This window comes from Periophthalmus magnuspinnatus, chromosome 22 (genome assembly GCF_009829125.3).
Source record: "Periophthalmus magnuspinnatus isolate fPerMag1 chromosome 22, fPerMag1.2.pri, whole genome shotgun sequence".
In the NCBI taxonomy this organism is placed as follows: domain Eukaryota; kingdom Metazoa; phylum Chordata; class Actinopteri; order Gobiiformes; family Gobiidae; genus Periophthalmus; species Periophthalmus magnuspinnatus.
The window spans coordinates 23453576-23469407 of NC_047147.1; the positions used below are offsets into that span (position 1 = coordinate 23453576).

Sequence of the window (15832 nt, forward strand, 5' to 3'; positions counted from 1 at the left end):
ATCTAAACTCTAGTTAAATGAGAGAATCCTGTGAAATAAAGTATAAAAAGTATCAAAATAAATAAAACTAAAAGCCCAAACCCGCTGGTGACGCACACACGTGATAAAGAGACCGGAAGTGTCGTGAAGAGGTTCCAGCTCCTCGGTTTGATGACGCTGCTCTCCACAGACTGTACTGTTCGTGGTTTTGGAGATTTAAAGTTTAAGGTGCGTTTCTGCGCTGTGATCCGTGTTTATCTTTAAACTTTTACCTTTTATTTAACGACCTGTCTCCGCTCCAAACGCCTGCGCTGATGACACGGCACAAAACAAACCAAAACTACGCCAAAAGCTGAAGTTTAGAGGCACATCTGCGCAGGCTAATGCTAAGCTAATCGTGTCCGACATGTTGGACTGAAACAAACAACAACAAACCTTTGGAATCTCTTTTATAACCCTCTTTTTAAACCATTTAAATCTCAGAAGAGTGCGGGTCTCTTCGCGTTTTTCTGTTTAAACTCGTTGCAGCTCAGAGGAGGAGTTTTAGCCTACATTAAACACGATATATTTAGATTCTGCAGCTCTGTGATTTGGTTTGGGAGTTTCTCTTTTGGATAAAGACATACTAGTTTGAATCCTGTGTTTGACTCGTGTTTAGGTGTTTATTTGATTCATTTGTTACGTGACATTACCTGAGTTATATTCAGTTTCAGATCATGTGACGTGGGCCCGGAGTTTGTTTTGATTTAATTTTGTGGTTTCAGTCATGTGACCCTTTATCGTTATGCAGTCCATTTGTATGATTTTTCACTATTGTGTATGCAGGTCCGGTCTCAGCTCCACAGGAGGCCCGTCCTCCACAAACCTTCCTCACATTTTTCTCTGTGAAGAGGTGCGTTTGGCCTCAAACCTCAACTTTTACCTTCTTCTCCTCTGACTCTCTTCTCCTCCCCTCTGACCTCTCCTCTATTCTTCTCAGGACCCCGAGTGCAGACATCATGGTTTTGGCAGATTTAGGACGAAAAATCACCTCGGCTCTGAGGTCGCTCAGCAACGCCACCATCATCAATGAAGAGGTATTGCAACCTTTTAATCAAATATAATTACATGCCAAGCACAGTCTGTGAACATGCCGAGAAGACACCAAGCACATACCTGTACAAGCAATGCCACTATCATCAAATACAGTCTTAATCATCTAATGTATAATAAGAACTAAGCATAATAACATACTTCACATCACTACTGAAGAGGTACCACATTTCACACCCTGAAAAAACAGCTGTGTACAAGTTACACAACTTCAAATCCAATTTTATAAAGTGCTTTTCCTACAAAAATGTAACAAAGTGCTTTACCCCCTCAGAGCTGATGTAATATGGCCCTGTGTGTGTTTTGTGATCATATGACGTGTGTTTTTGATCAGGTGTTGAATGCGATGCTGAAGGAGGTGTGCGCTGCCCTGCTGGAGGCTGACGTGAACATCAAACTAGTCAAACAGCTGCGAGAGAACGTTAAGTGAGTCCCACACTGCCCCCCACAGACTGCACACATTTCAGGACATGTCTATCCCACTAGCTGCCGAGCTCCAAACAGGAAGTGAGCACGGCATCTGTGGCCTCTCTCTGACCTCTGTGTGGCCCTTGTGATCAGGTCGGCTATAGACCTGGAGGAGATGGCATCTGGTCTGAACAAACGGAGGATGATCCAACACGCTGTTTTCAAGGAGCTCGTCAAGGTCTGAACTCAAACTACACCCTCTATATGTACTCTACAAGCTCTGACCCCAAACTACACCCTCTATATGTACTCTACAAGCTCTGAACACAAACTACTCTATATGTACTCTACAAGCTCTTAACACAAACTACACCCTCTATATGTACTATACAAGCTCTGAACATAACTCTGCGTGTGTATGTAAGGTCTAAACACAAACTGTATAAGCCGTGTCCCAATTCAATGGCTGCAGCCTTCGAAGGGCCGACGAAGGGTGCTCCTCTGTGTAGCCTTCATGGACAGCAAAGGCCGTGCCGAAATTGGAAAGATAATGTTCTAATGATCAAATAGTCGGCCCATGAGCACAAGATATTATAATAAGTCTCATCCAAGTCTTATGACTAAAAATACAAACATTAAAACTAGTGTAACTTCTATAAATATGACCAATTTGACAATGTTCTTGTAATAACATTTACGAAATTACCTTAAAGTTCCACTTGAGACAAGGACTCACTACCCACCCGGGGAGGGCAAGCTGCCTTTTTCTGGTGGTCGAAAACCATGGCCTCGGATTTGGAGGAGCTGATTCTCATTCAAGCCGCTTCACACTCAGCTGCAAACCGCCCCAGTGCCTGCTGCAGGTCCTGGCTCGATGAAGCCATCAGGCCAGCATCATCTGTAAATGGCAGAGATGAGATCCTGTGGTTCCCAAACCGGACCCCCTCCGACCCCTGGCTGCGCCTAGAAATTCTGTCCGTAAATATAATGAACGGAACCAGTGACAAAGGGCAGCCCTGGTGGAGTCCAACATGCACAGGGAACAGGTCTGACTTACTGCCGGCAAAGCGAACACAGCTCCTGCTCTGGTCATACAGGGACCAGACAGCCCTTAGCAAAGGGCTCCAGACCCCAAACTCCCAGAGCACCCCCCAAAGGACACCACGAGGGACACTGTCGAATGCCTTCTCCACATCCAGGAAACACATGTGGACTGGTTGGGCAAACTCCCATGAACCCTCGAGGACCCGATGGAGAGTGTAGAGCCCAGTGTTCCATGACCAGGATGAAAACCACACTGCTCCTCCTGAAGCTGAGGTTCGACTATCTGCCGGATTCTTCTCTCCAGTACCCTGGAATACACCATACTGGGAAGGCTGAGGAGTGTAGTCCGCCCCCCAGGTCCCCCCAGTCTCTGCAGAGGAATCAGCTGAGGTGGCTCGGGCATCTGCTCAGGATGCCTCATGGACACCTCCCTCGGGAGGTGTTCCGGGAGGAGGCCCCGGGGAATACCAAGGGCATGCTGGGTCTCTCAGCTGAGGCTCGGCCTTGGGCTCCCACCTGAAGAGCTAGAGGATGTGTCTGGGGTGGGGGAAGTCTGGGAGTCCCTGTTTAGACTGCTGCCCCCACGACCCGGCTCTGGAAAAGCGGAAGAAAATGGGTGAATGGATGATGAATAAAGGTGCATTAGGTCAGTTTTTAAAGAAAGATCTCTCTATACAATCAGAAGGAACTTCTGGAACTACTTTGTCAATAGTGTCAAATATTTAAAGTTTTACAAACATAAAGTTAGTCCAAAAAAAAAAAGGAAACAGTTGTATGTCAGTAACTCTGACTGTTTCCTTTTTACTCACTCATGTGACAGTCCAAAACAAACTTATCTCTGTGAAATCTGAACAGTTGGATTACTACTGTTTAAACATTTTTTAGTACATGTAAATGAAGTAGTTGTTATCAAAAAAGACAAATAACTGTCACATCTCCCATTGAATCAAAAGTCAGTATAGACAGAAACATCATTAAAACAGAAATTCTCATTGTCATGGACAAATTGTATTTTGGTCTTTAAACATTCTGCTTTTTGTCACACACTTCAGATGTGAAGTACAAATCTATTCTCTGTAACTGGAACATTACCATGGTCCACTTCCTAAATGATAAAACAGTTTAGGTTTTCTTCAGATAAGATAAAAAAAAAACTACCTTTACTCTACTTTTAAATGGAGTATTTTTCACTTCTGCAAGAAATTTGAAGCCACACCTAAACTTTACGCACACACTACACCATTAAGGGCTCGACACACGGGCAGCGACGTCGCTCGCTCTCCATTTATTTTCAATGGTCTCTGTGCGACACCGCGAAAGTCGCTCGTCTGTCACCTCCGCGACAAGCGAAAGTCGTGCACGTGAAAACCTCGCGCTCGTGCATGTTGACGTGCACACGCGGGCCTGCGACGCGACTAATGAAAGTTGAAAAATGTTCTACTTTTATCGCTGTCGCCTGCACAACAGCCAATCAGCGAGAGTTTGATTGACGAGCCAATGCACTGTCCACTTCAGAAACATCATGGAGGAGAAAATTATACTCACGGTGTCGGATTTCCCAATTCTTTTTGACATCTCAAAGAGACTACCGAGATATATATATAAAAAAAACAGCTGCCTGGGAACTCATTGGTGCCAGGGTGAATATGAGTGGTAAGTTAACATGCGCAAATTTGTTAATTCAGATAAATTTATGGAGGCTAATAACCAAATGTAACATCAACATTAAAAAAATATATTTAAGGTTTTTACATTCAACAGAATTAGCTGCAGAATAGGGTGGACCCAGTATCGCTTTTTTTTAGTTTTGTAGAGTGCAACCAATTGTAATATTTTAGTCAAATGAAGCAAAACTTTACGAGGTTTCATTTTAGCGTCTTTTTCCCCATCTACCTCTATTAACCTCAAAATTCCCTCCAAATAAACAGCCAATCAGACGTGTAGGAGGCTCGTGATCTGCTCTGGAACAGAGCGCCACGTGACAAGCTGCCGCTAGTCGCTGCAGTTTGTCGCTGCCCGTGTGTCGCTGCACGCTGTGGTTAGTCGCTCCCCGTGTGTCGAGCCCATTAGGGCACATAAGGGACAGCAGCACACAGCATGGGCCTTGATGGAACCATAGATGCCCCACAGGTCTTCTGCAGGACCACCTCCTCCTCAGTGACTCGGGATGGGTGACAGTGGAGACATGACCCAACGCACTTAGACCACTCCGTATATCAATATGTTTGTCAGTAGTTGTAGTTGACTCAGTTGTAGTTGTAGTTGACTCAACTAGCTCTGTACGCTGCCTATTGGGACTATGGGCCTTATGGTTGGTCAGTTGAAAGTCCTGCAGAGTCAAAACCTGTAATGACAAACACATTAAGAAAGTTACAAAACTGTTACAGGTTAGGATGAAATTGGGTTCAAAAATATTATTTATATTCACTGGACATTAATATAAATGCGAACTGTTAAATTAATTCAGCAATAATACACATTTGAGAAATGCTTATTTTCACCATTTAAATTGTGATTTCAGTTTGATCATGATGCATCTTGCAGTAGTATTATTACAGATGCATCATGTCCCATACCTCATGAGTGGCAGTAATGTAGGTCAGCACCTCTCCAGCGTCTTGTTAGGTTCACATTATTGTCATCTACATTCGACCCATTTCATACATCACCTGCGTCTTATCAGCCACCAGTTCTGTAAACTTGTTAGCTTGTTTTTTATACTTTTGGTTATCTGATTAACTGTTAATGGTTAATGTCTTACATTAACATACCAGATGCGTATTCAGTTTGCTGTCTGTGCTTCATGTACCTGGGTATGTATGTGTTAGGTAATGGTTGATTATATATGTTACAGTTCACATGTTTGACCACTAGATGGTGTAGTGTGTAATTTTCCCTTATTTATTTCCCCATCATTTATAAGACCATAAAGGTGATAATTTTTTTCATTTAGAACAATATTGTAAATGTTTAGTTTATCATAAGTCTAGTTTAAGATCGCAAAAACTACTTCCTGTTTTCTGGTTCAGCCTTTTAGGCTAATGTGAAGTCTTAATCAAAAACAATTGAAAAGTAAAAAATAAACTTTACAGTTCACCGATTTTACTAGCAGAACAAAGTGATGTGTATATTTTCCATGCGTTCATATACAGTTTTGTGCGTATATGTAATATGAGCTGGAGCTTATGTTATATTTTGTGTTTACTGGTTCTACAGTGTGAACTGTGATGAAAAAGTAAAACCATAGTAAATATCAGTGAAAAGAACACGCATGTCTCTCGTGTTTGGACAAGCCAGCACATGTTACGTTAGCTGGAAACGCAGGCCATATTTGTTGGCCGCATTCTTGTGCTGTAAGAAATGGGACAAGCCTTGTCCCGCCGGAAGTGATGACAGTGGCCTTCAAATGTAACCGATGAAGGGTGCAGCTGATGAATTGGGACACGGCTATACACTGTTTATACAGCTATATCTGTGTGTACGGCCACATGTGTGTAAGGTTTGAACTCGCCAACGTTCATTGTGTGTGTCAGCATTAACCATTTGTTTAAGAAAAAGGCCCCAGGTGCACTTGGTCTGTGTGTGCGTGCAAGTGTGTTGTGATCCTTCAGTCTGCTCTCACCTCTATACCACTCTGATGTCTGCACTCCTTTGCAGTTGGTGGACTCTGGATGTTCTCTCTTGTTTCCTCTGGTTCTGTAAAGTTAAAGTTGTTCTTTTGTTCCATTGGTGGACTCTTGACATTCTCTCTCGTCTCCTCTGGCTCTGTAAAGTTAAAGTTGTTCTTTTGTTCCATTGGTGGACTCTGGACATTCTATTGTCACGTCTGGTTCTCTCCTGTTTCTTTGAGGTTCTTTAACATTCTCCTCTCGCCTCATTTGTTCAGTTGGTGGACCCTGGAGTGAAAGCCTGGACTCCGACCAAAGGAAAGAACAACGTGATCATGTTTGTGGGTCTACAGGGCAGCGGCAAAACCACCACCTGTTCCAAGGTACACACCAGTTTCACCTGTCGCACTTGTGCATGCCCTATTCACCTATTTCAGCACTGATTTAGATGATGCCATTTAAATGTTCTTCAGTCTTTTTGACCACAGCGCTGTAAGAGAGCTGGAGTCATGTTTGAACTGTTTTGTCTTCACACTAAAGTGTTCAGATGAAACTGCTTGCGTTTGTGTCTAAACTAAATATCGGCATGTGCTGGAGATTTAAGACGGATAACTCATACAAGAAAAAGTGCAAATATCGGCCGATATTTTGGTATTTTGTATAGTTATCTCCTTTTTGTGTTTTATGTTTGTGGTTGTATTATTGTTTTAATGTGTCTTTGTACTCTTGGATTTTGTGTTTTTTTCTTATAGTTGGCGTATTATTACCAGAGAAAAGGCTGGAAGACCTGTCTGATCTGTGCAGACACCTTCAGAGCAGGTCAGACTGTGGATCATATTTACACTCTATTTATCTTTTTCTCTCTGTCTCTCTTCACATTCTCTTTTCACGCTTTCTCTCTCTTCATCCCTCTCTTTCTGTGCCTTTCTGTGTCTCGCCCTCTTTTCATTCTTGCTGTCTTTCTATGTCTCTGTGTGTGTGACTCTCTTTTCACTCTCTGTCTCTGTGTGTCTTTCTCTGTCTCTCTCTGTGTCCTTCTCTTTCTTTTCTCTCTCTCGCTCTCTCTCTATCTGTGTGTCTTTTCACACTTTCTCTCTCTCTCTCTGTTTCTCTCTTTCACACTCTTTCTCTGTCGCTTTTCACACTTTCTCTGTCTCTTTTCACTGTTTCTCTCTTTGTTTCCCTCTGTCTCTCTCTTTTCACACTGTCTCTCTCTCTCTTGGGACTCTCTTTCTGTCTCTTTTCACTCTCTCTCTTCACTTTTTTTCTCTTTTCACATTCTCTGTTTCTCTCTCTCTGTATTTCTCTTTTTTTTTCTCTGTGTGTGTCTCTTTTCAGACACACTCTCTGTCTTTCTGTCTCTTTTCACTCTGTTTCTCTTTCCTCTCTCTGTCTCTCTTTTCACACTTTCTGTCTCTCTCGCCTCTCTCTGTGTGGCTTTCTCTTTGTTTCTCTTTTCGCGCTGTCTCTTTGTGTCTTTTTCCACCCTCTTTCTCTCCCTCTATCTGTCTTTGTCTCTTTTTACACTTTCTCTCTGCGTTTCCCTCTCTTTTTACACTCTTTCTGTCTGTTTGTCTCTCTCTCTCTCCCTCTCTTCCCCTCTCTCTCTCTCGCTCTCTTCTGTCTGTCTCTGTCTCCCTCTCTCTGTCTCTCTCTTTTCACTCTTTCTGTGTGTGTCTCTGTCTTTTCACACACACTCTCTTTTCACTCGTTCTTACTGTCTCTTTCTCTCTCTTTTCACACACACTCTCTCTCTGTCTCTTTTCACTCTTTCTCTGTGTGTGTGTGTCTTTTCACACACACACTCTGTCTTCCTCTTTCTGTCTTTCTCTCTTTTCACTTTTTTCCCTCTCCTGTGTGGCTTTCTCTTTGTCTCTCTTTCACTCTCTCTCTTTTGGTGGCTTTGTCCACACTTATGGAAAACTCTCTGTCTGTGTCTCTTTTCACACTTTCTCTCTGTGTCTGTCTGTCTCTCTCTCTCTGTCTCTCGCTCTGTCTCTCCCCCTCTCTCTCGCTCTGTCTGTCTGCCTCTCTCTCCCTCTCTCTCTCTCTGTCTGTCTCCCTCTCTCTGTCTTTGTCTCTCACTCTCTCACCCTCTCTTTCTCGCTCTCTCTCTGTCTGTCTCTCTGTCTCTGTTTTCACACTCTTTCTCTCTCCCTCCAGGAGCGTTCGATCAGCTCAAACAGAACGCCACCAAAGCCCGGATCCCCTTCTACGGCAGGTAAGTCCCTGTTGACAAACCACATCCTCACACTGTATCCTTGGGCAAGACACTTCCCCTGCTCTCAAACACAGTGCAATCTTCCTGCTGGGATTAAATGACAAACTTTTTGGGTTATGGGGTAGTCGCTGTACCACTGAGCCACTCATACAGGAGGCATTGATTCTCGATAAATGCTTTTGCTCCACAGATGTGATTGATCTGGGGGTTCAAACTGCAGACCACACTTTCACGTGTTTATGTCATCCTCATAGTTACATGGAAATGGACCTGGATGTTTTGATCAGATCATGTCATAGGTTGTTGATTGCTTACTTCCATAGTTACACAGAGATGGACCCTGTAGTGATCGCAGCAGAGGGAGTGGAGAAGTTTAAATCAGAAAACTTTGAGATCATCATCGTGGACACGAGTGGACGCCACAAACAGGAGGACTCTCTGTTTGAGGAGATGCTGCAGGTCTCCAACGCCGTGGTGAGTTTAATATTACACCATCTAAAACTCCACCGACAATCTACCAGACCTCCATCAAACATCTCAGATCACACTGCACCAAACTATGTACAGACACAATCCAAACCACAGGGTCCAACGCCATGGTGAGTTTAATATTACACCATGTAAAACTTAACCAGACCTCCACCGACTATCTACCAGACCTCCACCAAACATCTCAGATCACACTGCACCAAACTATGTACAAACACAATCCAAACCACAGGGTCCAACGCCATGGTGAGTTTAATATTACACCATCTAAAACACACCCAGACCTCCACCAAACATTTCACACTACACTGACACAACCAAAGACTGAGGAGATGCTGCAGGTCTCCAATGCCATGGTGAATTTAATATTACGCCATCTACAGACATAACCAGAGATGACATCACCTAAAATTGTTGCAAACCATATGGAACCTTCTAGATACAACCCAAACTCTAGGGTCCATTGCTGTAGAAACACAAAAACCATCATGGTCCAGTGACAGAATCCTTCTCTGATCTCATGTCCTCCAACAGGGTCCTCCTCAGTGGCAGTAAGAACAAGCTAAACGATGCCACAGCTCCCCACGGCAGTGGGAAGGAGACGTGGCTGCCCCTCTGACCCTGTTGAACCCGCTTGTGTTTTTGTATCTCCGTAGCAACCGGACAACATCGTGTACGTGATGGACGCCTCCATCGGTCAGGCCTGTGAGGCTCAGGCCAAAGCCTTTAAGGACAAAGTGGACGTTGCATCGGTCATCGTCACCAAGCTGGATGGGCACGCCAAAGGGGGTGGAGCTCTCAGCGCGTGAGTCTAATATAGTACTATTATACAAATATACAAAACTTATACAGTATATAAATACAATATACATAAAAACAGCACGCCAAAGGGGGTGGAGCTCTCAGCTCGAGTCTAATATATATAAACTACTATAGACATGTAATATACACAAAGGCAACAGGGCATGAGGAGTCTCATACAGTACTACATATGTGCAACTCATCTCTCTCTCTCTCACTCTCTCGCTCTTTCACGCTCTCTCTTTCACGCTCTCTCCCACCCTCCCTCTGTCTCCCTCTTTCCCTTTCTCTATCTATCTCGCTATCTTTCTCTCGCTCTCTCTCTCTCTCTCCGTCTCTCCCTCTCTATTCCTCTCTCTCCCCTGTGGTACAGTGTGGCAGCCACTCGGTCTCCCATTATCTTCATCGGTACTGGAGAACACATCGACGACTTTGAGCCCTTCAAAACTCAGCCATTCATCAGCAAACTCCTGGGTAAGAGATACTGCTTAAAGGGAAGCAGTGACACTGGTATCAAATATCGCCGCTGATCCAGGAAAATGTGCAGTATTGGTATCTGTTCCATGGGCCTTTAACTAGATGTAATAAAATGATCTACACGCAAATGTAGATCTGAAGACGTTACATGAGGTTTGAATTTTAATTCACACAAAGACGTTCAACAGTTTCTGCATAAAACACATTTGGATCCATTTTGTAGTTTAGATAAAAATAAAATGCCTTTTTCAGTCTGGTATTGGTTCTGGTATTGTTTCATATCAGATACTGATAGATATCAAAAACCAAAGTATCAACATCTCTAGAGTATGTGATCGAGCTGTAAGGATCATAACCAGACTACAGGGGGTCTAAACAGGCGTACGAGCATCTGTGTGAATGTGAGTGTCTGTGGACAGGCTCGAGGCAGACTCTGTGCAGACTCTGGGTCCTGGTTCTGGCTTTTGGTTCTGGTTCACTCTTTGTGTGTTTCAGGGATGGGAGACATCGAAGGGCTGATTGACCGAGTCAACGAACTCAAACTGGACGACAACGAAGAACTCATCGACAAACTCAAACACGGTGAGACTAGGACTAAGACTGGACGAGGGACCAGGGACAGAGACCAGCACTAAAACAGGACTAGGACAGGTCCAGGACTGAGATTGGTCTGGGGCCCAGACCCTTATGTTTTTATCCTGTCTGACCCTGTCTGTTGTGTGCAGGTCAGTTCACGCTCAGAGACATGTATGAACAGTTCCAGAACATCATGAAGATGGGCCCCTTTGGACAGATCATGGTCAGGACACAAAACATGCACGCACACATACAGGCACACACATGTGCACGCACACACATGTGCACGCACACATACATGCATGCATGCACGCACACACACAAACAGGAACACACCTGTCTCTCTCTTTATAATATTAACCTGCCTCTCTCCCTTCTGTCTCTTTGTAATATTAACCTTTGCACTTACCTGTCTCTCTCTTCAGGGGATGATTCCAGGTTTTGGGACAGATTTTATGTCCAAAGGAAATGAACAGGAGTCCATGGCTCGCCTCAAGAAGCTCATGACCATCATGGACAGTATGAATGACCAGGGTCAGTCTCATATGTGTTTACATGTGTTTACATGTGTTTATATGTGTTTTATGTGTTTTATGTACAGTTGACAGCAGAAGTTTACATACACTTCATAAAAAGACATACGCTTTTTGTCACTGTCTTACATGAAATCAGGCAAAACATTTCCTGTTTTAGGATTACCTAAATTATTTCTATTTGCCAGATTAATTAGAGAAGGTGTTTTTTGGAGAATTTTTATGATTTTCTTCAAAGGTCAGAAGTTTGCATACATTTGGTACCATTGCCTTTAAACTGGATAGCTTCTTACAATAGTTGAAGCTTCCAAAGACATGACATCATCATATAGGTTTTCCCAAATAGTTTAAAGTCATCTCACTGTATGCAAACTTCTGACTTTGAATAAAATCATGAAAAATGTGTCTTTATATAGTAAAGAAAAAATATTACATCTGTCAACTGGACAAAAACTTGTAGGGGTCAGATTCCTGGTAGACACTGCCTTATATTTATCTGAAGGGAGGAGCTAACTACACTGAAACTGGAAACTGCTATTGTTTAATTTCTGTTTGTTGGCTAGGTCGAATGAGCTTGAGCCTGAGTCATACTTAGCGTAATAATTCAGGGCCCTAATGGGTGCCGACTATGCGATGCTACCTAATTCTACGAGTATCACCGATTAAGAAAAATAAAACTGGAAAAGGAAGTGTGTCCGTCACAGTGGGCGTGTACCAGTGGAGGTGAAAACGGGGGTAGATCAACAAAATGCCGTCTTGAAAATGAGGGATTATAGATTACTCAAACATGAATCACTCCAAATACAACTTCAGAGGCTCAATGAGAAGAAACGGGTAGGTCTGATATGGCAGTATTTTGTCTCTCAGATCTCAACAATGAAGACTGGGTTAAACTCTTTAGTCAGATGCACATGTTGGAGTTCGACAGCTGGGTTTGGATCAGACTGATGATGATAATAATATTGATGATGATGATGATGATACATTTATATTGTTATTGATATTATTTTTGATATTACATATTTATTTCAGAGCTGGACAGTAAAGATGGGGCTAAACTCTTCAGTAAACAGCCAAACAGAATCCAGAGAGTGGCCCGAGGATCTGGAGTGGCGACCAGAGACGTCCAAGAGCTCCTCACACAATACACCAAGTTTGCCCAGATGGTTAAGAAGATGGGCGGCATCAAGGGGCTATTTAAAGGTACGGAACTAAATCTAAACACAGGCCAAACAAAGCCAAAAAAGGGTAAACAAGGGTAAACCTACCCTAAACCTGGCAAAAGTATCAAGGGGTAAAGAACAAATCAGTCTAAACCAGGCTGAAGCAGGTTAAAGCATTAAGGGGCTGTTCAAAGGTAAGGAACTAAACAAAGACCAGATAAGGTCAAAGCTGACTAAGGCAAGGCAAGTTTATTTGAATTACCTTGTGTACGAATTGTGCAATACAAAGTGCTTTACGTAATTAAGGAGAAAAGTGCAGAATAAAAATCTTTCAGTCATATGCACAGCTAAACAGAACCATTTTCAGCCTGGATTTAAACATTGTCAAAGTAGAGGCCTGTCTCACATCTTCAGAAAGACTGTTCCAGGGTTTAGCTGCATAAAACTGAAACACTGATTCCCCATGTTTAGTCCTGACTCTGGGCACCAGCAGGAGGCCAGTCCCTGTCCTTAGAGTGCGAGATGGTTCATATGGCACCATGACTAAACTAGCCCTAAACCAGGCCAAAATCGTCTAGAGGCTCTTTAAAAGTACAGTGCTAAACCAGGCCAAAGTGGGCTTAATTAATCCTATACCTTCATGGGGCTTTTCGTAAGTATGGAACTAAGCTGAAACAAAGGCCAAAGCTGACTAAACCAGACTAAACTAGCCCTAAACAAGACTAAACCATCCAGGGTCTCTTCAAAGGTACGGAAGCAAGGCCAACCCAGGCCAAACTTACCATAAACCAGGCCAAACTGACCCCAAACCAGGTCAAAGCAAGTCAAACTAGGCCAGACTGATCCTAAATTAGACTGAAGCCTGTGGGATAAATCTGATCTATTGTCCTTAAACCAGGCCTAGTTTGAGCCCAGCCCCAGATTTAGGACCCGCTCCCTTAAACCAGCAGATCTCTGGTTCTAATGTCTGTAATCCCTCAGTCGTCCAGGTCTGATCCACTGTAAAAGAATTCAGTTCTGTCACTGGATAAAGGTTTGCGTGAAGATGTTTGGCTGCTCATCCAAGACAAACTGAAAAAGCCTTTGGACAAGCCGCCAATCGTTTCCACTTTAAAACTGTTCTCCAGTGACAGAGTAGAGTTCTACTTTTACTCTGATTCTAATGTGACAGAACATCATGTGTGATTCTAATGTGACAGAACATCATGTGTGGTTCTAATGTGACAGAACATCATGTGTGGTTGTAATGTGGCAGAACGTCGTGTGGTTGTAATGTGACAGAATGTCATGTGGATGTAATGTGAGGGAACGTCGTGTGGTTCTAATGTGACGGAACGTCGTGTGGTTCTAATGTGACGGAACGTCGTGTGGTTCTAATGTGACGGAACGTCGTGTGGTTCTAATGTGACGGAACGTCGTGTGGTTCTAATGTGACGGAACGTCGTGTGGTTCTAATGTGACGGAACGTCGTGTGGTTCTAATGTGTCAGAACGTTGTGTGTTCAGGAGGAGACATGTCGAAGAACGTGAACCCGTCTCAGATGGCCAAACTCAACCAGCAGATGGCCAAGATGATGGACCCCAGAGTGCTGCACCACATGGGTAAGAAGTACACCAGGTACTGGGCACAAACTACCCCATCGTAACCCCGTCCAACCCTGCCTAAAACCCATTCAAAACCCAGGGTCAAGAAATGACAAAAGTGCAAACCAGTGATCAAAGCAGATTGTTCATGTTCACCAAACTACACCCATAATCAAATATGTATTTGCATGTACAAGAGCATAAGACTTACAAACGCAATGTCCGCCAGACAGAAGCATGCTAACGAGATGCAAAATGGGAATATGGGGTAGCAGCAGATGGTCATATTAAGACCATTTGGACAGTGGACTTTGCTTTAGTAACTTTTATGTTAATATAACATCTTCTCACTCTCTGCTCTATGGTTGGCTTCAAGAGGGTGGGCAGAGCTACAGTCGATGTTTTTAGCCGGTATTTGTGTATTCTTAGCCTGTTCTTGGCCTATTCTTGGCCTATTCTTTGCATGCTCTTAGCATGTTTCTAACCCTCTTCTCTCATGTTTTTAGGAGGAATGGCCGGACTACAGTCCATGATGCGGCAGTTCCAGCAGGGCGCAGCGGGGAACATGAAAGGCATGATGGGATTCAACAACATGTGACATGCACAAATACGGACTTCCTCTCATGCTCAAATAAAGACTATACAGCCCGCCCACTCCCAGACAGGGGGCAGGGCCAGTAAACACTTTTAAAAACACTCTGGCAGCGTCGGACAGTTCGCTTTTTTAATGAAGACGTTTGTTTATTTAATTGTGCTGCTTTGTTACACGGAGTGCTCTGATTGGTCGACAGAGAAAAGAAAGGGTTCTGATTGGTCAACAGAGAAATGAAAAGGCTGATTGGTTGACAGATGAGGCTTGTTTGAACAGAGTGCTCTGATTAGTCGATGGTTATTCACGATCACATAAAATGGGGATGTTATTTGTGACAATATTTTGTCAAAATAAACATTTATATTCCATCGTTTCACGTCAGTCTGTCATTTTCACAAAATCATAAAAATATGAGAAAAATCCAAAAACTGAAGTCTGAAAAATACCCTTTTGGTTGATTCTGGTGCATTTGCACTACAGTAATATTAAAACACTGTACATCCTCTGGTGTTAAATGTTGTACTTTTAATATCATTTAAACTGTATTTTCGTCTGAATGTGTCCTGCAGTTTAACTTTGGCTCAAGTGACCATTTTGATCTCACAGGGTTTTTCACTTGCTTAAATAAATGTACACCGTCCCTGTCGTCTGAATAAATTAAAAAAAAGTTGTAAGATCCAGATGAATGTGATATAATGTAAAACTCCTAAACTTTTATATATGGGCCAGCGCCACACTGCTCCAGAGTAAACACTGGGGCTTCTTAAGGTCTCCTACTGTTCTGTGTCAGCAGAAGTTTTCAAACACACAATTACAAAACAAATTACAGAATTACAAATTCTCCTGTGGAACTTGTTGTAACAGACTTCATGATGTGCCATGTTCATTTATGTAATAACTGTTTATGAAAATGGGCCATGTATAAAAGTAAACCTTCTGGTTTCTGCTCTGAGCCTCAGGATCTCAGTGAAACAGTGACACTAAAAGTGGGTCAGGAATACTTCGGTGATTATAACTAAAATCTCTGGGAACCATAGTCTATTGTGAGAACGTTATTTTAAACTGATGGAAATAAGAAATAAAACGTACATCAAATAAATTGATAGATTATGTAATAACTCTTTAAACACTTCACGTTATATTTTTATTTACGTGGCGTTACGTTCCTGTGCGTCGGAATGTGGATTTTGGAATGTGCGTCAGAGTGAGACCTCTGTTTACAGCTGCAGCGGGTTTAACGTCATCAAACTACATTCATGTGTTCCC

The 15832-nt window shown here is 43.0% G+C and overlaps 1 protein-coding gene across 1 annotated transcript; it reads left to right on the top strand.

The window, feature by feature from the left end:
• Window positions 1-132: 132 nt before the first annotated feature.
• srp54 (signal recognition particle 54) lies at window positions 133-15238 on the top strand. Its single transcript, XM_033988327.2, has 17 exons — window positions 133-207; window positions 805-871; window positions 959-1055; window positions 1406-1497; window positions 1633-1717; window positions 6410-6514; window positions 6884-6950; window positions 8295-8352; window positions 8676-8826; window positions 9498-9646; window positions 10016-10116; window positions 10615-10701; window positions 10845-10918; window positions 11121-11229; window positions 12261-12431; window positions 13897-13992; window positions 14481-15238. Exons 3-17 carry the CDS (start codon window positions 978-980, stop codon window positions 14570-14572), a joined length of 1515 nt encoding a protein of 504 aa, XP_033844218.1. The 5' UTR covers window positions 133-207; window positions 805-871; window positions 959-977; the 3' UTR covers window positions 14573-15238.
• The last annotated feature ends 594 nt before the right edge of the window (window positions 15239-15832 follow it).